The sequence below is a fragment of the Canis aureus genome, chromosome 19, assembly GCF_053574225.1.
Source record: "Canis aureus isolate CA01 chromosome 19, VMU_Caureus_v.1.0, whole genome shotgun sequence".
Classification (NCBI taxonomy): Eukaryota; Metazoa; Chordata; class Mammalia; order Carnivora; family Canidae; genus Canis; species Canis aureus.
Genome location: NC_135629.1, coordinates 49,363,623 through 49,388,361, shown reverse-complemented (window position 1 = coordinate 49,388,361; position 24,739 = coordinate 49,363,623). Strand labels below are relative to the sequence as shown.

At 55.3% G+C, this 24,739-nt stretch overlaps 1 protein-coding gene across 3 annotated transcripts; it reads left to right on the top strand.

Annotated features, from left to right (window-relative positions):
• The first annotated feature begins 658 nt into the window (after positions 1-658).
• Positions 659-24,385, top strand: PKN1 (protein kinase N1). Of its 3 annotated transcripts, none has more exons than XM_077859652.1 (22): positions 659-793; positions 5,311-5,614; positions 7,257-7,408; positions 8,547-8,682; positions 11,910-12,055; positions 12,365-12,578; positions 13,354-13,548; positions 15,185-15,294; positions 15,394-15,537; positions 17,340-17,415; positions 17,511-17,652; positions 17,743-17,836; positions 20,551-20,630; positions 20,707-20,782; positions 20,865-20,956; positions 22,145-22,321; positions 22,526-22,588; positions 22,714-22,790; positions 22,992-23,134; positions 23,420-23,527; positions 23,608-23,688; positions 24,092-24,385. In XM_077859652.1, the coding sequence occupies exons 1-22, from the start codon at positions 773-775 to the stop codon at positions 24,293-24,295; spliced, it is 2,835 nt and encodes a 944-aa protein (XP_077715778.1). In that variant the 5' UTR covers positions 659-772; the 3' UTR covers positions 24,296-24,385. The 3 variants fall into 3 exon arrangements, with proteins under 3 accessions (XP_077715778.1, XP_077715776.1, XP_077715777.1); XM_077859650.1 differs by lacking the exon at positions 659-793 and adding an exon at positions 1,762-1,833; XM_077859651.1 differs by lacking the exon at positions 659-793 and adding an exon at positions 4,218-4,348.
• The last annotated feature ends 354 nt before the right edge of the window (positions 24,386-24,739 follow it).

Here is a 24,739-nt window from a genome sequence, read left to right as displayed (position 1 = left end):
GCAATCCCATTAAAAGCCACAGCAGCTAACACTTATTGGGTCCTTACTAGTTTCTCAACCCTGGGCATGCACGATCTCACTTAATTTTATCGACACCAGAGGGGTGGGTTGGTAAATCCGGTCTCACAGCTGAGGCGCTCACGATGTGGGGGCTCCCTCAAGGCACGGGATGCTGGGATTTGAACCCAGATCTGCCCAGAGCCCGTCTGCAGGCAACGGGGTATCCTTCCCAGGAGACTCGAGTTTGCAAAGGAGGGGGCGGGGCGGGGGAGGCGAACCGCTTTTGTTTTCAGAGGGGTCCCGGGAGGCCCGGAGGCCTCTGCCACGCCCCGCTTTAACGCGGCTGAGTCTTTCCTTCGGGTTCCCGCGCGCTCAGCTGGGGCACCCCGGGGCCGAGCGAGGAGCGGCCCCAGGCACGCGCGGGAGCAGCCGGCAAGGGGGTCGCGGCCGCCCACCCGCAGAGCCCCGCAGGCGGGACCCGCAGCCCCGGGGGCCGCCGGGAGCCGCGCCCCCGCCGCCCCGCCCCCTCCCCGGGCGCCGACCTCGGCGGTCACGTGACCCGGCCCGGCGGCCGCTGGGGCCGGAGGGCGCGGCGCGCGGACGCGGCGGCCTGGCCAGGCGGGGCCGGAGCGGGCGGAGCAGGCCGGAGCGGGCCGCGCGCCGGCGGGGGCTGCGCCGCGCCCGCCCCTTCCCCGCCCCGCGCGGGGCGCACGCGCGCTCCTCTCGCCGCCCCTCCCTCCGCGCGGGGACCCCTGGCGGGCGGCGCGAGGACATGGCCAGCGACGCCGTGCAGGTAGGCGCACCTGCGTCCGCAGCCGCCCGGCGGCCGGCCAGCGCCGGGGACCCCCGCCCGCGCGTTGCCGGGTCCCCCGCGGCCCGGGTCGGCCCGGGCGGGGGCCTCCCGCGTGCCCGGCGCCCCCTCCCCGGGCCAACACGGTGGAGCGGGCGCGGTCCCCTTTTCGGCAGGTGGAGGTATGCATCGAGGGGGAGCGGGGAGGTCCGGAAGGCCCCGCTGCACCCCCAAGCTCCGCCCCTGCCCGAGGATTAGAGGGGGCGCGGCGGAGGCTCCACTCCAGTGTCTGTGGCTGGCTGTGCGTCCCGGTGCCCGCCGCCCCCGCCGCTCGACTCGGCACTCCCTCTCCCCCACCCCAGCGTTCGGTTCCCGGCAGGTGCCGCTCCACCTGGGGCAGGTGCCTGGCGCAGTGGCCCGGAGGGGAGGAGGCCGTTCGGTCCGTGCCCCTCCCCCGCACAACAAAGCTCTGGCGGCCCCCCGCCTCCAGACTGAGCTTTATGATGATCCGGACGCCACCCAGATTGGCACCTGTTGGCGGAAGTGTCCTAGAGTCACCTCATTAGGTTGAGGAATGGGGGACCCACAGTGGCCGCGCTCAGGGCTACCAGGTGGAACCTTATCCCAGGCTGGGGATTCTCTTGGACCTGGAACACTACCTGGGCATGGGTGGCAGGGCTGGGTCACGCAGACACACACAGCCTGGCACCAACCTGCCACCAGCCAGGTTCTCCGTGTACCACCTTGTGAATATCACAGCCTTGGACTCACCTTCCACATCTGTGACAAGCCAGGCCAGAATGACTTCTGACCTTCGGTTCAGAATCTGAGGCACATCCTGTGCCTCTGGTGCCCTCAGTAGTGCCTCAAAATCCCTCTGTTGTCCTGTGGTTGCTGTGTAACTGGGTTTTCGTCTCCTTCTGCACCTGCCCCCATCCCCTCTGTGTCTCCCCCATGACTCCCTGTCCCCCACCCCAGTCCTGCTGATGGCCTGTCAGCCTTGCCGTGGAGCTGGGCGTATCTGGTGTTGCCGATCACATAAGGTCAGACCTTGGGGCTGGGGTGGGCCGGGGTTTCTGACTCTACCCCCGGCCCTGGGAGGGCTCTGTAGGAATCCCCTGGCGCATGCATGCACTTGGCATGTGCGAAACATGACCCGGGTGGAGGCCGTGATTCCTGGAATGAGGCTGGACCTGTGCTGTTGTCCCCCCTCCCATGTCTTCCCCACTCTGTTCCCCCCTCCCGGTCATCCCTTGTGCCTGCTTGGGCCTGCCACCCTGTCCCTCTGTCTGTCCCGACGTATGCCTGTCTGTTTTGTGTCCGGCAAACGGATGTCCTGTCCAGATTCCGGAAACGCCCAAAGCATTGAAATCTCCGGACATGAGGGTCTAGGGCCCTGGCTGCTCTGGGAAGGGGGGGATTCTGGGAGGTGGACCCTCTGGACCTGAGTCTCATGTGGGAGGTGGGAGGTGGGGAAGCAGGGATTCTCCAAGGCTGGGCCAGGCTCCTGATTCGTGGGTTTGCCTTGCTGGCCCAGGGATCACCTCTGCCCTCTGGGTAGGAGTGAGTCACCCAAGGGAAGAGAACCCAGGAGGCTGGGCCTGTCTCCTTCCCTCCCTGCTCTGCGTGTTCTCAGGCCTCAGCTTCTCTTCCTGTCTGCCTGGACTGTCCCTATTTGAGCTGGCCTGGACCCTGGCTGTACCCTGCTCTGCCTGCTAGGGATGGGATGGGGCTGGGTGGTGGGCGGGCACTGGTCACCAGCTGGTAGTATTAGGTGAACTTGGGTTTAAATTCCAGCTCTGTCACTTTCTCACTGTGTGTCCTGGACCCAGTGCCTTTGCCTCTCTGAGCCATGGTCCTGCCACCAAAAAAATGGGTCTACAAGGGTGTTCATAGTCCAAAGGGAGAGATGTAGATGGGCCTGTGCTCTGCAGGTGGAGCTGCTGAGAAATCCTTACTGGTGGTCATGGTCAGCAGCCCAGGGTGTGAATCTGTGTCCTTTATTGCAGGGTTTCTTGACATCAGTGCTATTGATGTTTGGGGCCAAATCATTCTTTGAAGCGGGGGCTGTCCGGTGCACCTTAGGATGTTGATCAGGTTCCCAAGTCTCAACCCAAAAGATGCCAGGAGTACATCCTCCCCACCCCTAGTTGTGACAACCAAAAACGTTTCTGGATGTTGTTCAGTGGCCCTGGAGGTGTGTGTGGGGATAACCTCCCCCACCCCGAACTGCTACTGTCACCTCTCTCAGCCTGTTTCCTCGCCTGGAGAGTAGGGAAGAATAGTGGCAGCGGCTCAGGATTCATGTGATGGGTTGGTAGGATGGTGAGAGTGACACTCTCAGCTGAACCCTTGCTGGGGACAGCTGCCCTCTGGTTTGGCTGGGAGCCAACAAGGACTTTCCTCATCTGTGCAATGGGTCCTCCCAGTGGGGACTGTCATTCAGTGCCAGGCCTGACACTTGGACAGGGTGAGCAGATTCTGGGCACTCCTGTTTTAAATCCCAGCCCTTGGGCAGCTCCAGTGGCACAGCGGTTTGGCGCTGCCTGCAGCCCGGGGCGTGATCCTGGAGACCCGGAATCGAGTCCCACGTCGGGCTCCCTGCATGGAGCCTGCTTCTCCCTCTGCCTGTGTCTCTGCCTCTCTCTCGGTCTCTCTCTCTGTGTTGCTCATGAATAAATAAATAAAATCTTTAAAAAAAATAAAGTAAATCCCAGCCCTTCCTCCTGCTGGCTGTGGGGCCTCAGAGCAAGTTATGACATCACCACTCCAGGCCTTGGTATCCTTGTCTTGAAAATGGGGTGATGACAGTACCCACCTCATGAACTCGCATTAGGTGACCTCAGCAGAACTCCTAAAAACTACTCTTCTTATTATTAATAGTCATACTTGGCTTTTAGTGGGCCGCTGGTTTGTGGGTACTCTTAACCCAGCCCTCCAGCACTGTCTCCTCATGATGTAGGGCTCAGAGAGGTGGCCCTGGCCTGGCTGGGCCCTACCTGTGGTTACAGCAGTGGGTGACCAGACTGAGAGGAAGCCGGAAGTAGGGACTGCCTGCGTCAGCAGGAAGGGGGCTGGCCATAGAAGCCTCTCTGGCGGGCTTGTGTGTATCTGTGTGCATGGGGTAGGCACAGGGTGGGCACACACGTGCCTGCCTTGTTTTGTGCACACACCTATAGGTACACGAGAGGATGTATACACCTAGGGTAGCCCCTGGAGCCTGCATATACTCAAAGGAGGCTGGTCTCCATGTCTACACTAGCGAGCATGTGAGGTGTGTGCACACCTTAGCAACCTCCTAGGATGTCGAGGGAGGGCTGTCCCTGGTTGCCTCCTGAGAAGTCAGGCTTAGTCCCGGAGAGGGCACAGGGAGGGAAGGTCCTCTAGGTGCCCCAGAGCCCCAGAGCTGGCCCCACGCAGGGGATGCTGGGAGCTAGCAGGAAAGAGGAAGTGGCGGTCAAGAGGCCCTGGGAGGGCTGAGGTTCAGGAAGAGGGCGGGGCCCTCAGCCCGGACCCAGGATGGCGGAGGCCAATCCCCCTTTGGACCAGGAGCTGGAGGTCGGGGCTGGGGTCGGGGTGGGGGGCCAGAGAGGACCCCGGTGACACAGACCGGAGGTCCTGCCCTCGGTACCTCTCGATTTTGGACCAAGGAGAGATGGGTTTAGGAGTTTTCTGTTTTGAAGATGAAAATACGTGGGGTTTTTTTTGAGGCTCCCAGATCGGGGAAATAGAGAAGGAAGGAGACAGGGCTCTGCTCTTTAGGGCCCGGTTGTAGAGGATGAGAGCAGGGGAGACAGAGCTTGCCAGGACCTCCTAGTTTGAGGGTACAACAGGAGAGAGGTGGGGCCCGTCCTTAGAATGTAGTTTGGGGTTATAGCAGAGGGAAGACGAGACCTGCCCTTGGCACCTCCCAGCGTGAGGGCATAGCAGAGAGGAAGGGGGCCTGCTCAAAGGATCTTGACCCCATTGTTTTGGGGAGGGGTTGGCAGCAGAGGCCTGTCCTGATACTTCCTTGTTTGAGGAGCAGCAGAGGGACAATGGAGCCTGCCCTTGGGGCCTAGTTTTAGGGACAGTAGAGGGGAGTTGGGGCCTACCCTTGGGACCTCCTACCCTAGGGGGACAGCAGAAGTGACAAGGGGTCTGCCCTCAGGACCTTGTTGGGGGGGCAATGGGAGATAGGGCCTGAATTTAGGGACCTCTTCATTTGGGGGGGCACACTGGTGAGATAGTGGTGCCTGTCCTCCAGAATCCTACTGCATAAGAAATAGATGAAGGGAGACGGGACAGTACTTATGGGGTCCCCTCGCCTCAGGGGCCAGAGGAGGAGGAAGCCTATGCCCTTGGGACGTCACAGTTTAGGGCAGTCAGGAAGCAGGGACAGCACCACGTCTCACCTCCTGGCTTGGAGGGTCGGAGCATGTTTTGGAAGCCCCCGGCCGGGAGGAGGCCAGGCCAAGCTGGCTGAGCGCATTGGGCGCTGCGGTGTCCGGGCCCCACTGACCGCGCTCCGTCTCCCGCAGAGCGAGCCGCGCAGCTGGTCCCTGCTGGAGCAGCTGGGCCTGGCAGGTGCGGACCTGGCGGCTCCGGGGGTGCAGCAGCAGCTGGAGCTGGAGCGGGAGCGGCTGCGGCGCGAGATCCGCAAGGAACTGAAGCTGAAGGAGGGCGCCGAGAACCTGCGGCGGGCCACCACCGACCTGGGCCGCAGCCTCGGCCCCGTGGAGCTGCTGCTGCGCGGCTCCTCCCGCCGCCTGGACCTGCTGCACCAGCAGCTGCAGGAGCTGCACGCCCATGTGGTGCTGCCTGACCCAGCGGCTGCTGCCCGAGGTGAGTGGGGGGCTTCTCCAGGGTTGAGAGGCTGCGGGACTTCGGGGGTTCAACCGCCAGGGTTGAGCCTAGCCCAGCTGTCACCACTGGCCTCCACACACAATCAGAAAAAAACACCAAAAACCAACCAACACCCAGGGAAAGCTTAACACCATCACACCACCAGCAGCCAAACACCAACAGCCTTACATGGTGTCACACGAGTATCTGAAGACTCACACAGTTGTAACAACATCCGGACAACACCCAAGGATGCTTTTTTTTTTTTAAATTTTATTTATTCATGAGAGACACACAGAGAGAGGCAGAGACATAGGCAGAGGGAGAAGCAGGCTCCCTGCAGGGAGCCTGATTCAGGACTCGATTCCAGGACCCTGGGATCACGCCCTGAGCCAAAGGCAAACACTCAATTACAGAGCCACCCAGGCGTCCCCTGAGAATGCTTTTAAAAATTTCCTTAATTCTTATTTATTTAAAAAATTCTTACTTGGGGTCAAAAAACACATAACATGAAATTGATCATTTCAATCATATGTGTACGGTTCAAAAGGGTTCAGTAAATTCGCGGTGTCATGCAAGTCATCACAGAACTTTTCATCTTGTGACCAAGGATCCTTCCACATCATGCCAGTAGCCAGAGACCCTGACACACAGTATATACCAGCACCTTGATAACACCCAAGGATGGAGATGCTGGCATGCGAATCCCCAGAGACTTCCATACTACCACCCAGCACCCAGACAGATGCACATATGGTCACAGCAACACAGGGACAACATCTAGAGCCTTTCACACATGATCACACCAACCCCCAGACATTCACACCCACACAGCTGTCCGACCTTTACAGATGCACATTATGCCATCAACAGCTAGAGACTTCCACACAGACAAGGCTTACAGACTCTCAAACACCCATACGCCACCTAGACAGGTTAGCAGCTGGAGACTGGCCTGTCATGTCAATTCTCAGAGACAATTCATTCAACACCCACCATTTCATAGGATCACATCCGCATATAATGTCCCCCCTCCCCTCAGTCACACTACTCTCTAGCACTCACACAGAAACATGCCAGCATCCAGGGACACGTGTGCCTGACTGTACCAACACCCTGACAGAGCCGGTATAGACACGGTTGTTAACCAGCCCATGGGGATCTGAATGCACTCTTGTGCCAAAAGTTGGAAATATGTGCCTAGGGGTCACCCCAGCACCCAGGCCTCACACAGTCATTCTGAATAGCACCTGGCATTTCACATAGTTACACGAGCACCTAAGGAGTTACATAGTCATGCCAACACCCTGTGGGCACGGACATAACCACACCCAAACCCACAGACTCCCACACAGCCATAGAAGTAGTTGGGGGCTTCAGTACACAGTCACACCAACACCGAGGACTTCTATACACCTGGACGCTAAGCCTACACTCACTGATGCTGCTCTTGTCCCAGGGATGAGGGGAGGGCTGGAGTGGGGGGACCTTCTGGGCCCTGGCCCTCATTTCCTCCTTTACCCGGCCTTGGGGGGCAGAACCCAGGCTGGGCAGGGGGTGAATCCTCTCAGCTGGGCAGAGCCTCTTAGGTAGGAAAGCGAGGGCCATGGTGACTCTGTCTTACCTGCCCCCTTCTCCATAGATGCCCCCCTGTCCCCTGGTGCAAGTGGCCAGGCCTGCTCGGCCACCAACCTAAGCCGCGTGGCTGGCCTGGAGAAGCAGCTGGCCATCGAGCTGAAGGTGAAGCAGGGGGCAGAAAACATGATCCAGACATACAGCAATGGCAGCACCAAGGTAGGTGCAGCCTGTGTGCGCATCCCCCTGTGTGCATGCACACCGGCAGGCAGATCACAGGCTGGGGGTGGGAACCAGGGTGCCACCTATATCTCTCTGCCCCATGGGAAGCTGGGACCCTCTGGGTTGGGGACGGAGGGACCGATGGGTGACTTAGAGGCCAGGCCAGGATGTGGGCAGCCTGTGGGGGCATGTGAGAAACAGGATGGCTGTGTGTGATGTTAGACACAAAGCAGAGCCCGTCCCCCCCCACCCTATACTCAATTATCCCAGACACTTGAGGGATGTCCACAGCTGGGGCAGCATTCGGCCTCTCCTGGTGGCATCCCGCTGACACATATACACATAGCAAGGTCAACACTTACACACACACATGCTATCATCCTAACATCTAGAGACACACCCATAGTCATAACATCTAGAGGCACAGAGACTCCTATCAACACAGGCACACATGTATGCTGTCATAACATCCAGAGAGACAGCAGTAACAGCACTTAGAGATCCATGGAGGGTCACCACTATGACCACCTCTAGACACAGAGACACATGCCATCATGTGACACCCAGGACACATGGCACAGGCCAGCAGAACACCTGACATACAGACACGCAGACCATTAAATTCACACCCTGAGCCTGGAGTTGTCAAACAGATACCCCTGTGCCCCAGGCCTGGTGTCCCTGGACTCCACTTACTGCAGACTGTCTCACACAGCACCCCCCACTCACCCTTGAACTTGACTATGCGGCTGCAGTCAGGGCTACAGCCGCCTCAAGGAACCCTCACCCACGTGTATGCCATTCTGACAGCTGACAAATTCAGTGCCTCTGGCTGCCAGGCACGGATCAGAGCCCGCACCCAGATTAGCTCCTTCAATCCTCAGCCTGGTGGCAGCTGATGCCTTAGTGCTCCCGTCCCTGCAGATGAGGGAACGGGCCCAGAGAAGTGGAGTGGCTTGCCTGGAGTTACCCAGGTGGCAGGTGGCAGGGATTCAAGTGCCATGAGCTACATCTGCACAAAAGAATGCACGGATATTCCTGCTGTGTCACGGTCGCCATGGCCTGTGTGGACAGAGGGCCAGCAGCCAGTGCCCAGTTGCCTAGCCTGCCCCTTACAGCCCACCTCTGCCTCCAGGACCGGAAGCTGCTGCTGACAGCTCAGCAGATGCTTCAGGACAGTAAGACCAAGATCGACATCATCCGCATGCAGCTCCGCCGTGCTCTGCAGGCCGGCCAGCTGGAGAGCCAGGCCGCCCCCGACGAGGCCCAAGGTGAGCCCCTCACCCTGAGACAGACGAGCCTGCATTCTGGCCTGTGGAGCTCAGCTCCTCAGCCCAGATGGGGACCTTTTCTGAGGCAGAGAGGTGGCTGTTGTGACTCACAGGATGACCCAGACCCGTTCCTAACCATTTCCTGGCCTATTTCCCATTTTGTCCCATGGACGGTTTGTGCTAGGTCAGGTCCTGGCGGTGCCCCAAGACCAAAACTGCTGCTGCCTTTTTATTTGTGTGAATAAAGTTTTACTGACACGCAGCCATGCCCATTCATTTACTGTCTCCTTTTTTTTTTTTTTTTAATTTTTCTTTATTTATGATAGTCACACGAGAGAGAGAGAGAGGCAGAGACATAGGCAGAGGGAGAAGCAGGCTCCATGCACCGGGAGCCCGATGTGGGATTCGATCCCGGGTCTCCAGGATCGCGCCCTGGGCCAAAGGCAGGAGCCAAACCGCTGCGCCACCCAGGGATTCCCCCATTTACTGTCTCCTAAGGCTGCTTTTCACTGTGACAGTAGAGCTGAACAGGGGAGACAGAGCCTGTGTGTTCCACAGAGCTGAAAATATTTACCTTCTAGCTCTTTTTTTTTTTTTAATATTTTATTTATTCATTTGAGAGAGAGAGTACAAAGAGGGGGATGGGTAGAGGAAGAGGGAGAAGCAGGCTCCCAGCTGAGCAGGAAGCCCAATGCAGGACTCGATCCTAGGACCCCGGGATCACGCCCTGAGCCAAAGGTAGATGCTCAACCACTGAGCCAGCCAGGTGCCCCAACTCTCCAGCTCTTTATGAAAAGAAATTGCAGACCCCTGCCACCTTGTCATGTTGGCCCCAGTCGTGTAGGAACTGTGGGTGTCCACAGTGTGTATCTGTTTCCATGTATGTGTCCGTGTGTGAATGAATACCTGGGAGCGTCTTAAGCTAATTGTCCACCTGAATTTCATGACAAGACCTTGATATATGTTGTGTGCAAGGGTCATGGTGGCTATGTTACTAATGTGTATCAGTATTAATGTGACATTGTGAGGACCAGGGGCAGTGTGTATGTCCCAGTAAGTGTGTTACCATGAGAAAGCGCTGTGCGAGCTGTTAGGGGTATTAATGTGTTCAGGCTGCTGTAACAGAATGCCATAGACTGGGTGCCTTTTTTTTTTTTTTTAAGATTTTATTTATTTATTCATGAAAGATACAGAGGCAGAGAGAGGCAGAGACACAGGCAGAGGGAGAAGCAGGCTCCATGCAGGGAGCCCGATACGGGACTCCATCCTGGGACTCCAGGATCACGCCCTGGGCCGAAGGCAGACGCTAAACCACTGAGCCACCCAGGGATCCCCCTGGGTGCCTTTTAAACAACAGAAATTTATTGCTCACAGTTCTGGAGGCTGGAGTTCCAGGATGAAGGTGTTGATCCAGTGTCTGGCGAGAGCCCTCTTCTGGGTTCAAAGACCACCGCCTTTTTGCCGTGTGTGTCTTCCTGTGGTGGGGGTGGGGGTAGCTTTCCAAGGGCATCTCTTATTAGGGCCCTGGTACCATTCAGGAGGGCCCCATCCTCAGGACTTGGTCACTTCCCAAAGGCCCCACCTCCTAACACCTGGTACCATCACATTAGGAGTTGAGTTTCAATATATGACTTTTGGGGGAATAAAAACATTCACCCCGTAGCAGTGGGGTATATAACTCAGATGATGGTGGGTTTGTCTTTGGGGTATGGGAGGCATCAGTGTGATTGTTCATCTGTACTGGGAATACCTACATGGGCTTCTTGGTGGCCATGTACAATGGTATGATCATGTCCCTGTGCCTCTGGGTGATGTTGTAATCTTGACTAGTGGTGTGATTTTGTCCCTGTAAGTGTAAGGGTCTTGGTGACTCTCTGGACACATGTTGACAATAGGCCTGGGGGTGAGAGTGTGACTGTGTTTGTAAGGTGATGTGCCTGCAAATATCAAGGTTCCTGTGACACTGTGTCCATGTTGTTGATGTCTAGGTGAGTGTCACACACCTGTGAGTGGTAGCGTGACTCTCTCTGACAGAGCACTAGGGTCCGAGTCTGGGTCATTATACAGGATGGTGAGACTGTCCTCGGACCCTCCAGCCATGGGTAGTGTGGTCATGGCCTTTTGCCTCCAGTGACAGTGTGTCCTTATGCCTATCTCTGTGCCATCGAGTAACTGTAGTCATCCTGTATTGGGCCATGGCTGTGTCCCTGTGACTTCCTATTGGGTGTGACACTTGGTCTGTGTCCCTGTAATAGGGGATCTTGGGGCGTGTGACCGATGATGCCACCCTGTCTGTGTGACTGTGTGATGGCATTTCTTTGCCCTATCCCTGTGCCTTATCCATGTGCCAGTGTGATGATGTTTCTTGGGCTGGAGGTAGAGCCCCAGAGTTTTGCCACAGTATAAATGTGTCCCATAGGAGGTTTGTGTCTTGTGGTCATGTCTCTCTGTCCAGTACAATGTCCCTGTGTGGCAGTGTGACTGTATCTTTGTGAGAACGTGTGTTCCTCTGCCTGTGGGTGACAGTGTACCTACTCTGGTGACAAAGTGAGAATGCCACGGTTACCCTGTGCATGACAGTGTGGTGATGTCTGTGTGACAGTGCTCTTGTTCTCCCAACGGCATTATATTTCACTATGTGGACGGTCACATTCGTTTACCCAGATGACTCCTGCAAACGGGGTTGTTTCCAATCTTTTGCTCTTAGAAAGAAGGCTGCAGTGAATAACCAAGTACGTATGTTAAGGGCAGAGGTGTTTCTCTGGGATAAGGTTCCTGAGCTGAGATTGCTGAATTGAAGGGCAATTACAATTGTGATTTTGATGGATATGGCCAAACTGTCTCCATGTGTCCCTATGCCTGTGTGTCTGTCTCCTTCTGGCTGTCCAAATGGCCATAATGTCCTGTGACAGGACCTGGGGATGAAATGGGACCCTGCCAACATGTCCTTTAAGCCTGTGTGGATAGTGTACCTGTGTAGATGACTGTCCCTGTATGACAGCCTAACTCTGTTCCTGGGATAGTCCCTGCGGGTGACGGTGTTTGGACAAAAGAGTGATTGCATCTGGGTGGAAGTGTGACTGACCGACTGTGACCGCTTGCTTGGGAAAAACGTGATACGTCTTGGTGGCCAGTGCCTGTCTCCATGCATGAGTGTGTGTCCGGGGCTGGGGTGGCTGAACCCGGGTCCTAGGCTGGCCTTACCACCTGGCACCCCACGCCCACAGGGAGTCCAGACCTGGGGGCCGTGGAGCTGCGCATCGAGGAGCTGAGGCACCACTTCCGAGTGGAGCACGCCGTTGCCGAGGGTGCCAAGAACGTGCTTCGCCTGCTCAGCGCAGCCAAGGCTCCGGACCGCAAGGCGGTCAGCGAGGTGAGGGGCGGGGCCTCGGCGAGGGGCGGGGCCCAGCAAGGGGGCGGGGCCAGCAAAGGGGCGGGAATTGACCTGGAGGGCCTTGAGGGATGTGGAGGCTTCGGCCGGGGGCGGGGCTTCAGTGGGCGGCACCTCGGTCGGGGGCGGGGCCTGGGTCGGGGGCGGGGCCTGGGTCGAGGGCGGGGTCTAACGCTCCGAGAGCCAAGGAATAGGACCCGGATGGTTTGAGGGGTTGGGCCAGGTAAGACTTAGCTAGGCGTCCCCCCCCCCCCCCCCCCCGCCAGCCACACTCTGTCCCTCCCGTCGCAGGCCCAGGAGAAACTAACCGAGTCCAACCAGAAGCTGGGGCTGCTGCGGGAGGCGCTGGAGCGGCGGCTCGGGGAGCTGCCCGCAGACCACCCGAAGGGGCGGCTGCTGCGGGAGGAGCTTGCTGCGGCTTCATCTGCAGCCTTCAGTGCCCGCCTGGCAGGGCCCTTTCCCCCAACGCCCTATAGCACCCTGTGCAAGCCCGCGCCACTCACAGGTGGGTCCTGCCTCCTCAGCTCTGTACTTTGGATGGCCTCTCCCCAAGTCCTGAGACCCCTAACCTAAATCTCCATTCTCCCTACCCCTGGACTCCCATCTCACTGTTCCCTCCGTTCTCCATTCACCCTAACCCTGTAGCCCTGGGCCCCATTTCCCTAGGCCAGACACCCCCATGCACTCTGGACTTCTAGCCCCGGCTTGCCCGCTGATTCTGGACTCTGGCCCCCATGCCCACCATGTCCCCATCACTATCCTTCCCTACCTGGCCCTGGTATTTCCTACAGCCAGAGCCCCCCAGCCCAGTCCCACCACCCCTCACTCTCAGAACCCTCAGTCTGGAACCATTGTCTTCTCCCACCCTAAAGTCAGCCAGCTCCTCCCTCCTTAGACCGCTCAGCTACTATTTCTCCCTTAGAGACCAGCCCTGCCCTAGACCCTTGCCCCCATCTCGGACCTCAGGTCAGCTCCCTGAATCCTACCCCAGAACCCCTAGTCCAACCCAGCTCCCCATTGCCTTGATCATCAGCCTGTGCCCTAAACCTATCTTCTGTCACTAAATCCCAAGCATTCAGAGCCCCTTCCCAGTGTGGCCCACCCCAATCTCCCCCCTCCCCCTTGTCACATATTTCTCACTTGGGTACAGCCATCCCAGTATCAGATCTGTTCCACCCTGATTGTATGCTGGCCACATCTGGACATGTCCACTTCACCTGCAGTCCCCACCTTTTGGCCTGGCCCAGATGTGGGTCCCCCTGAGCCTGCCCCTCCCTCAGGAACTCTGGAGGTACGTGTGGTAGGCTGCAAGGACCTTCCAGAGACCATCCCCTGGAGCTCCTCACCCGCGGCAGGGGTGCCTGGGACCCCTGACAGCCGTACCACCTTCCTGAGCCGCCCAGCCCGGGGCCTTTACAGCCGCAGTGGAAGCCTCAGTGGCCGGAGCAGCCTCAAAGTGGAAGCTGAGAACACCAGTGAGTGGGCACTAAGGCCTGGAGGAGTGAGATGCAGTGGGGATCTTAGGGTGTCACACACTTGTAACACTTTAAAAAACTGATACATTACAGTCATTAGGATGGATTCTGTTAAGAAAAAAAAAAAGTGTTAGGGAGATAGTAGAGAAATTAGAATCCTCTGCAGTGCTGTTGGGAACATAAAGTCCTTCAGCCACTGTGAAAAAACTAAACATGGAATTACTATGTGATCAGTAGTCCCACTTCTGAGTGTATATACAAAAGAGTTTAAAGAAGGGACTCAAGTTGATAGTTGGACACTCATGTCCATAGCAGCATTATTCACAATGGCCAAAATGTAGCAGCAACACAAGTGTCTATTGACAGACAAATGGCTAAACCAAATGTGGTATGTGTGTGCGGTGGAGTAGGTAGTATTCAACCTTAAAAAGGAAGGGCGTTCTGACACAGGCTACCCCACAGATGAAGCTGAGGACATCACCCTAAAGGAAATAAGCCGGTCACAAAAAGACAAGGACTGTATTATTCCACTTCTATAAGGTACCTAGAGTAGTCTAATTCATAGAAATGGAAGAAGGATGGTTGCCAGTAGCTGGGTTGGAGGGGAGAAGAGAACTTTTGTTTAGTGGGGACAGTTTCAGTTGAGGAAGATGAAAAAAGTTCTGGACATGGATGGTGGTGTAGTTGTACAACAGTGTGAACTGTAAACTTGAAAATGATTACAGTGATAAATTTTATGTTATATGAATTTTACCACTTTTTAAAAAATCTGATGTATAGGAAAAAGTATGTATAAAAGAGGAATAACAATGGAACAAACACCCACGTTACCACCACCCAGGTCAAGAAATAGAACTCTCTAGAAACCCCCTTGCCCCTCCTCCCCTTTCTAGTCCCTTTCCCTGTCCAGAGGTAGCTACTCCCCTGATGCATTGTTATCATTTCCCTGCTTTTCTTCGTAGTTTTAGCATCTATGTACACATCTCAAAACAACAGAGTTTAATTTTGCCTGGTGTTTGAACTTTACATACGTGGAATCATACAGAATGTATTCCATGGTAATGGCTTCTTCCATTTAACATAGTTTGGGAAGTTTATCCATGTCGTTGCATGAAGCTATAGTCCATTCATTTATTTTAACTCCTGTTTATTTATTTTTATATTTTTTAACTCCTGTTTAATAGCCCATTAGACTATTAGACTGAGCCATATCAATTGTGGGGGCCTTTTAAAGTAAAATATAGTAATTGTTGAATATCAGTTAATAAGGCTATGTTATAGCTTATATATTCTATTTATAGATATTTCTAGTTTGGGTCCCTTATATACGCATATATGGATATATATGTATATATGCATCTCCCCATTATACCTGCATGCATTTTTCCAGGGTAAGTTCTTAGGAGTATATTGCTAGAAGTTGCATATAAAGCGAAAGTGAATTTGGATCTCTACCTCACATCATACACAGAAATCAACTGGAAGTTGATTAAATGCCTTGATGTGAAAGCTTTGTGAGGGTAGCGTAGCAGAATGTGATGGGTGGAAGGGAGGATTTCTTTACTAAGATATGGGCCAAGATGCCTCCCCCCAACTCCAAACATTTCCCGACATCCTCCTCCACCCCTCATTCCAGGCGAGGTTAGCACTGTGCTCAAGCTGGATAACACGGTGGTGGGGCAGACATCCTGGAAGCCGTGTGGCCCCAGCGCCTGGGACCAGAGCTTCACCCTGGAGCTGGAAAGGGTGAGCTAAGTTGGGGGATGGCAGGGCCTGGATCCAGGAGGAGGATCCAAATCCTCCTTGGGCAGTGCCAAATGATGGCACCCGTTCCTCTCCCTCCAGGCTCGGGAACTGGAGTTGGCCGTGTTCTGGCGGGACCAACGGGGCCTTTGTGCCCTCAAATTCCTGAAGTTGGAGGATTTCTTGGACAATGAGAGGCATGAGGTGCAGCTGGACATGGAGCCCCAGGGCTGCCTGGTGGCCGAGGTACAGCCCGACCCCTGACCCTATGAAAATACTTCTTGCATCTGCCTACTCGCGGTTTTCTAGAAAGGGAAGATATATGTGTTGGATTGGTCTCTGAATCTTGATAGAGAAATACATATAATTAGTTACTTCAGTGACACAACTTAAGCTGGGATTGGTTTTGTTTTAAGGGAAGAAATTAAGAAAAAAAAAGAAAAGAAAAGAAATTGCAAAATTTCACCAAGCCAAAAAAGAAAAGAAAAACCTGGTGGCACATCAAGGAGATTGCTGTCAGAGCCACAGTCGAGTAGAGAGAAATTCCTTCTACAGTGGTGTTAGGATTAAAGTCTAAATTGAGGTGTCCTGCATTTGGCACTAGAGACAAGTGTGCCATAGTGGGCTGGATCATTCTTGGTTGTCCTGTAGGGTGCTGAGCAGCATCCCCAGTTTGCACCCAGAGGGAGCCAGCACCACCCTCCCTCCAAGTTGTGACAATCAAAACGGTCTCTAGACATTGCCCTGTCCCCTGGTTGAGAGCCCATGTTCTAAATAACATTCCTAGCTGATCCCTTGTGGTGTGAGCCAAGCCCTGTCCTACTTGCTTTGCTGGCATTAACTTGTTAATCCTTACAATGACCCACTTCCACCCAACCCGAATCAGGAGGGATCGATTCAGGAGGGATCGTCATTAGTCACCTCTGACGGGGGAGGAAACAGAGACACAGAGTAGGAAAGCCATTGGCCCCCTCATTCAGTCAAAATTTTCCTCAAAAATTCTTTAAGTGTGCCCCTAACACATACGTGTGCCCTGTTACATATCCACATCTCCATGTGGGAGTTCTGACATGATCTCATAATCGAGCCCCACTGAAGAAAAAGAGCAGAAGGGCCGGGCAGGGCAGTGACATTGCTCTTCCATTAGGAAGACCGGCCAGTACCAAGCAGGAATGGTGGGGGTGGTAGGGGAAGGGGGCAAGTTCTGAGGCAAGCCTGCTGGCCCTCAACGTTCACTTGTAGCATTCTGTTCTATTTTTCCGCCTCCCCCAGAGTGCCAGTCAATAGAACTTTCTAGAGTTCTGTTGTCGATGAGCCTACAATAGTTGCATTCTGTTGTAGATGGGAATGTTGTATATGTCCACCGTCCAACATAGCAGCCGCCAGCCACTTAGAGCATGGCTGGTGTGACCAGGGAACTAAAGTTTTCATGTTACTTAAAATTTTACTGAATTTAAATAGCCTTACGTGGCTAGTGGCGAGCGTATCAGACACACATAAAGTCACACAGTTCTGTGACTTTGGCGCCTTCTAGAAGATGCTTCGGAGTTGGGAGAATGCAGCTAGAGTAGTGGCTTCCCCATACCAGCTGGAGGGCTTGTTGAAACACAGGCTGCTGAACCCCACACTTGTATTTCTGACTCCGTGTGTCCAGGCAGGGGCCTGGGTATCTGCATTTCTGGCAAGGCCCCAGGTGCTGCTGCTGGTCCAGGGCCCCACTTGGGGAATCATGACCCTAAATGATGTAGGACCTTGCTGGAGTTGCATTTACCTCTTGTTGGGTCAGGACCCCCCACCCCACCCCTAGAGGAGGTCTTGGTTGCCTGCTTCTTGACTTTCTAAGATGGCACTTCAGGAGGTGGCCCTACCAGGCACTGGATTGGTTTTCTAACCCCTTAATAAGTTACAACATCTTCATACTCTGTTTGGATGTGGAGCCACAGTAATTCGAACCCGCAAAACATAAGGGTGTGCCTATCTACGCTCTCAGGGCTTCCACACCACCTAGAGCTGGGAGTGAGTTCTTACCCACTGGCCCTTCTCTCCAGGTTACCTTCCGCAACCCTGTCATTGAGAGGATACCCCGGCTCCGAAGGCAGAAGAAAATTTTCTCCAAGCAGCAAGGTGAGGTAGTGGTCAAGGTAGGGAAGAAGCCAGGGGTCCCAGGAGTATCATGAAGGGTAACCCCCATCCCCTGTACCCCCCTCCACCCGCCCCAGGGAAAGCATTTCAGCGCGCTAGGCAGATGAACATTGATGTTGCCACCTGGGTGCGGCTGCTTCGAAGGCTCATCCCCAATGCCACGGCCACAAGCACCTTCAGCCCTGGGGCTTCTCCAGGCCCCGAGGTCCGCTCCACAGGGTAAGGAGGGTGCTCTCTGAAGTCTAGGCTGTCCCTGGTTGCATGCTGGGGTGCTTGGTCCCACACACACCCTCCTCTCTTGGTCTGCAGTGATATATCTGTGGAGAAGCTGAACCTTGGGACTGCCTTGGATAGCTTACCCCAGAAGAGTCCTCTGGGTCCTCCTTCCAGCCCATCAAGCCTGGTGAGTGTTCCACTCCTTTCCCCCCACACCTGGATCTTCCAGGCTTCTCTACCCACTCAAGACCCAGACACCACCAGGAATTTCCCTGGGTCCCATATCTCTGCTAGAAGCAGGTGGTCGCATTCTCTATTCTGAATAAAAACATGATCTCAGGAGCCAGGCCACCTGGGTCCATGTTCCTGCAGTGTGACCCACGGCAAGCTGCTTCACCTTGCTGTGCTCTGTGCACTGGCCTGTAAAACAAGCATGTATAAAACTCACTTCGAAGATAGAAGTCAGGATGGTGGTTTTCTCGGGGTGGGGTGGGGGGGTATCATTGATAGGAGGGAGATACGAGGGAGCCTGTTGGGGTCATGGCCATGTTGTGCCTCTTATTTATTTATTTATTTTTAAATATTTTATTTATTCATGAGAGACCCACACAAAGAGGCAGAGACATAGGCAGAGGGAGAAGCAGGCTCCCTGTGGGGAGCCCGGTGCAGGACTCAATCCCAGGACACCAGGATCATGCCCTGAGCCAAAGGCAGACGCTCAACCACTGAGCCACCTAGGTGTCCTTATGTTGTGCCTCTTAATGTAGGTCAGAGATCAGCACGCCTTTTCCATAAAGGGGCATGGAGCCGATATTTTCGGCTTTGTGGGCCAGACTGTCTTGGTCACAGTGACTCAACGCTGCCATTGTAGAAAACAGCTGTAGGGGATACATACATACACCAGTGGGCATGGCTGTGTTCTGGTTAAAGCTTTATGGATGGACACTGAACTTTATTTATTTATTTTTTAAAGATTTTATTTATTTATTCATGAGAGATGCAGAGAGAGAGGGAGAGGCAGAGGGAGAAGCAGGCTCCATGCAGGGAGCGTGATGTGGGATTGAATCCCGGGATTCCAGGATCACGCCCTGGGCTGAAGGCAGGTGCCAAACCACTGAGCCACCCAGGGATCTCCACTGAACTTGGAATGTCCTATCACTTTCTCAGATCACAAAATATTACTCTCCTTTTGATTTTTCCCCCCAACCCCTTAAAAATGTAAAAGCTATTCTCGGCTCACGTACTGTACCAAACCTCGTTTACCCACCCCCGCTGCGTGCAATGCATACCCAGATGGACATGTTTATAAGAGCAGGCCCCTTGGCCCAGCTCACATTTTATGCATTTTATACCTCATTTGAAAAAAAAAGAAAAAAGCAGGGGGGAAGCCTGGGTGGCTCAGCAGCTGGAGATCTGCCTTCAGCTCAAGGCGTGATCCCAAGTCTGGGGATCGAGTCCCACATTGGGCTCCCTGAGGGGAGCCTGTTTCTCCCTGTGTCTATATCTCTGCCTCTCTCTGTGTCTCTCATGAATAAATAAATAAAAATCTTTAAAAAAATGATAGTATATGCTTCTGTATTTTATTTACAATAATATAATGAGATAGGTCATCAGGTGAGTTTGGCAAAACAAAATCCAAAAGTTTAATACCATCAAATGCCAGGCAGGGCACAGGGAGACAGGCATGTAGATTGTTGCATCTCCTTAGGAGGGCATAGCTGGTTGCCCTAAAAATGGACATCGTCTTGACCCAGGAGTTCCAATCCTGGACGCTCACACTGTGCGCATCCGGAAAGTTCACTGCAGCGGCTTTGTGTGGGCAAAAGTGGAAACGGCAGCGTCCATCCATAGGAGAGCCAGTGCTAAGTAAATGACGAGGTGGGCTGTGACAAATGAAGCTGGTCTCCCAGTGCTGGGACAGAGTGGTTTCCATAACAGGTTGTCCAGTAGGGGAGGCAAGATTAGAATATTGTCAATAGCGGAAACAAGTGAAATGGAGCCTCTCCCATCACTTTTACTTGTGTGGGTATAGAATATGTTTAGAAAGGTACTCAGGAAATCATTGATGGTGGCTGGTTCTGGGGAGGGTGGCTGGGGCACGAGAGGCCTGTCTTTCCCACCAGCCACCTACTTGTATTGATTGCATTTCTAGAACTGTGTCTGTAGTAGATGATGATGAACCAGTCGTAATATGTTCCCATTCACCATGTATTTTTTTCTAAGATTTTATTTATTTATTGGGGGGGGGGTGCAGAGGAAGGGGGAGGGAGAGAGAGGAGACTCCCTTCTGGGCGCGGAGCTGGATACAGGGCGATCTCACATCCCTGAGATCACAACCTGAGCCGAAACCAAGAGTTGGACACTTAACTGACTGAGCCACCCAGTCCCCCCCACCCTCTTCCATTTACAATATGAATTTTGACTCTTTTCAAAGTTACATGCCCATGTGGTATAAAGAATTAAGTAGCTTTTAGGGCAAATACCCATAAAGGAAATATGTAGGTAAATGGTAAAATATATTTATAGCATGAAAAAAAAGCAGTGAAAGGGGACAGGGAGTATGTGTGGGTATGGCAGGGAGTGGGGGGTCCGTTAGTTACTTAATATGATGGTCAGCTGACCACCTGTGAAGGCGACATCTGCATGAATGGCCTGAAGGAGGTAAGGGAGGAGCTGTGCAGATGTCGGGGTGGGGGGATTCCAGGTAGAGGGAATAGCCTATGCAAAGGCCCTGGGCTGGAAACGTGCTTGGTGTGTTCAGGGCGTGGGGGGAGGGATAGCGTGCCTGGAGGGCAGTGAGCAAGAGGGCAAGTGGAAGGAGAAGTGAGGTCAGAGAGGTGACGGGAGCCTCGGTGGCTATTGTGGTTATGGGTGCCTCTGACTTCCCTCTCTCTGCCACAGAGTTCCCCGATCCAGGAAACTACCACCACCCCGGAGCCGCCTTCAGAGACCCAGGAGACCCCAGGCCCCGCCCTGAGCAGGTGACACCCCTCCCCTGCTCACCACCCACCACCCCTGCCTGCTGTCCTTGTCCCCACCAGTGTCCTCTCTCCACAGCCCTCTGAAGAAGTCGCCCCTGACCCTCGAGGATTTCAAATTCCTGGCAGTGCTGGGCCGGGGTCACTTTGGAAAGGTGAGGCAGGGGGCAAGGAGTTAGGGGAACAGGGAGTTCCCGGGCTGACCATTAAGGTCATCGCTGCCCTTTGTGGTTCCAGGTGCTGCTCTCTGAATTCCGGCCCAGCGGAGAGCTGTTCGCCATCAAGGCTTTGAAGAAAGGCGACATTGTGGCCCGAGATGAGGTGGAGAGGTGGGGACCCAGCCCAGGCCCTCTGAGAACCTCAGTCTTTTCTTCAGGAAGATGGGAGACAGAGCAGTGCCCTCTCTGGAGCTGCTGTGACAGTGATTCATAACAGTCACTGGCACTAATTAAGCTAGTACTTAAGATACTAACTCTTAGAAAGCACCCACTATGCACCTTATGTTCAGGAACTCATTCATCCTCCACGACAGACTGATGAAGTAAATACCATTATGGTTCCCATTCTGCTGATGGCACAGAGAGGTTGAGCGAGTTGCCCAAAGTCACAAAGCCAGTAAGCAGCAGGTTGGGGATTCAAGCCTAGGGACTCAGGCTCTGAAGCCTGTACCCTTAATGGCACCATGGCCCACCTCTGCTTTGAGTCAGGGTCCTGGGTTCAAACCCCACCTCTGCCACAAATGTGCTTGGAGAGTCTGGGGAAGTCACTTTGCCTTCCTGATCCACAGCCTCCCTGTCTATAAAAGGGGAGTAATAATGCCTTTCTTGCAGGGTGGTCAGGTGGATTAAGTGAGAGGATGCATCAAGAGCATTCTGCACTACCTGGGCCCCTGCAAGAAGGCCCAGTAGAGGCGCTGAGATTGTCCCTAAGCTTTCTGACCTCCTTTTGTTGATCAGGAACCCAACTCAGATAGGCTTAAGCAAAAGAGGAATTTATTGCTCTGGATCAGAAAAGTCCAGGAGTGGACTACCTTCAGGCATGTCTGTATCCAGGTGCTCACATGACATCTCTCAGTCGGCTTTCCTCTTTGTAGGCTTTGCTTGCAGTCTTCTCAAGGGGACAGAGATAGCCTCCTGCCCCAGCCGTGTAAGACTCATCCAGTAGTTTTAGCCCTTCTTCCTTAATAATTCCAGCAGAAATCCTGAGATTGAGCCCCACTTCCTTGGCTTGCCCATTCCCAAACCAATTCCTGGCCAGGGGAATGGGGTGTTCCCATTAGCCCCCCCTGGCTGTTCCCTAAAGGGATATCAGGGGGCTGTTACTAGGATGACAGATGGCTTCCGGGTGCGTGTTTAGCAGACAAAGCTGCTGAGGTTCAGAGATACTAGGCAGCTTGCCCAAGGTTGCGCAGCTATGTGAGGTCCTCAGCAAACAGCTGATGATCGAGGACCCTGGAGTGTGGGAGATGGGGTAGGGGACTGCTGTGGTCTCTGACCCCCGCCCCCTACCCTACCCAGCCTGATGTGTGAGAAGCGGATCTTGGCAGCAGTGACCAGAGCAGGACACCCCTTCCTGGTGAACCTGTTTGGCTGTTTCCAGACACCAGAGCACGTGTGCTTCGTGATGGAGTACTCGGCCGGCGGGGATCTGATGCTGCACATCCACAGTGATGTGTTCTCTGAACCTCGCGCTGTGTGAGCTCCCCACCCGCGCCTCAACCCCCAACAGGCAGTGGCAGCCCCCCCTTCCCCTCCACCCTTCGGCCCCTGCCCCCCCCACCCTCCTGGAGTTTTTTGGGGGGATGTCTGGGGGGCTTTTGAGGATGAGGGAGCCAGGCTTCTATGGCCTTCCTTCCTGGCTGAGAGGCCTGGCTCCGTCACACCAGCTTCTCTCTGCAGCTTTTATTCAGCCTGTGTGGTGCTGGGGTTACAGTTTCTCCACGAACACAAGATTGTCTACAGGTGTGTGCCTTGTGCGTGCCTCAGCTCCTGTACGCACGCTCCGCCCACCGGGGGGCCCTCAGGCTTCAGGCAGGGCCCAGACCCCCACTCATCCCTCTTTACATCCCCCTCCCAACCCATCACAGGGACCTGAAGTTGGACAATTTGCTCCTGGACACCGAGGGCTATGTCAAGATCGCAGACTTTGGCCTCTGCAAGGAGGGTGAGGGGGGCGGTTGGGATCTGAAGGGCTGGCCTCTGGGGTTTAGACAGAGCGGGGAGGGAATGGAGTCCCCAGCCCTCCCTGGGTTACCCCCCACCCTGACCCTGGGATGGGGCTGGCTGGCTGAGCGGGCCACCCCACGCTGGGCTGGCCTACCTCTGGGAGCACCCCTCCCTCCTCACATGGCCCTCCTGCCCCCAGGGATGGGCTTTGGGGACCGGACCAGCACATTCTGTGGGACCCCAGAGTTCCTGGCACCCGAGGTGCTGACAGACACATCTTATACCCGGGCTGTGGACTGGTGGGGGCTGGGCGTGCTGCTCTATGAGATGCTGGTTGGTGAGGTAAGGCCCCAGGCTGCCCCCACCCTGCCTGACCCTGGGATGACGCTGGAAACTGCTTGTGCTGGCTGTGGGATCAGACGGGGCTTCGGTGTGCTGTGGGGTGGAGGCAGCTGGCTTTGCCCCCCCGCCCTTGCCTCAGTGTTCTCATCTGTAAAATGGGGTACTTACCTTCTCACATCAGCCAGCACCCAGGGGAAAGTGTGCTGGAGCCGAGGGCTTAGGTGGGGCTGGGAGAGGAGTGGCCAGAGGAGGGGCCTAATTCACCCTGGCTCTCTCTGTCCCCAGTCCCCATTTCCAGGGGACGACGAGGAAGAGGTATTTGACAGCATAGTCAATGATGAGGTTCGCTACCCACGCTTCCTATCAGCTGAAGCCATTGGCATCATGCGCAGGGTGAGGAGCACCCCCACCTTGGGCCTGGGCAGGGGCTCTGGGGCCAGGAGGGGGAAGACTGACAACTGTCCTCCCTCCAGCTGCTGCGGAGGAATCCCGAGCGGAGGCTGGGCTCCAGCGAGAGAGATGCTGAGGATGTGAAAAAGCAGCCCTTCTATAGGGTGAGGTCACCCCATGTGCCTGGCCAACTCCCCACCAGAGACCTGGTCATCCCCCCCAACCCCCAGGGCCTAGTCATTTCTCCCCTACCCAGACAGCTACTTCCCCTCCAGCATTGTCCCCTCCATATCCTCCCCTCCCTTCATGCCCACTTACCCTCCTACACCCACATCTCCTCCAGGCTGGCCTGGTTCCTGGGTATGAACCCGGGGCTCCCTCTCCCCCCACCCCAGGGCTCCCCATACATAAACTGTGATCCTTACTGGGCCCCCAGCCCCCATGGACCCCTCCCTCTGTGACTCCTTATGCTAATCCCCGCAGATGCAGGGCCGGCCTGGGCACCTCCTGCGTCCCCCCACTCCCCCTGCTGACCCCCTCCCTCTCTCCCCCTTCTCCCCCACCTAGACACTGGTCTGGGACAGTCTGCTGGCCCGACGCTTGCCACCTCCCTTCGTGCCCACGCTGTCAGGCCGCACGGATGTCAGCAACTTCGACGAGGAGTTCACGGGGGAGGCCCCCACGCTGAGCCCGCCCCGCGACGCGCGGCCCCTCACGGCCGCAGAGCAGGCCGCCTTCCGGGACTTCGACTTCGTGGCCGGGGGCTGCTAGCCCTCTCCCCTTCTCCCCTGCCCCCCCCGCCCCCCGACCAAGCTCTCAGTAGTTTTTAAAAAGGCCTTTGGGGTTTGCCCCATCCATGCAGTCTCCGGCTCCTCGCGTGTGCAGTGACGCTGGCGCGGGGCGGGGGGGCGTGTACTTGGAGGTGGGGAGAGTTGTGGGGGCAGATCCAGCGCGTGGCGGGGGGTGATGCCCTGGGTTATGGGGGGGGGTGTCTCGTGATGAGGGTTAAGGGAAGGTGGGGACTCCGGGCTCCTACTATGTGCCGAGCGTGGGCAGGCCGGGGTGGGACAGGGCTGGGAGCTGTGTTAGGGACTCTGCAGTTTGGAGGCCCTGATGGGAGTGGTTCGGGGGCAGGGCCTTGCGGCTGTGTTGGAGGCGCCCAGGGCCACAATGAGAGAATTGTTGCTGGGGTCAGTCCTGGCGGCGGCAGGAGCA

Bases quoted from the DNA above. Each gene is read 5' to 3' on its own strand.
- PKN1 (XM_077859650.1), top strand. From the start codon at position 1,777: ATGGCCTGTCAGCCTTGCCGTGGAGCTGGGCGTATCTGGTGTTGCCGA. The intron at 12,579-13,353 runs GTGGGTCCTGCC...CCCCTCCCTCAG, and splicing joins CAAGCCCGCGCCACTCACAG to GAACTCTGGAGGTACGTGTG. The intron at 22,791-22,991 runs GTGAGGGGGGCG...TCCTGCCCCCAG, and splicing joins CTTTGGCCTCTGCAAGGAGG to GGATGGGCTTTGGGGACCGG.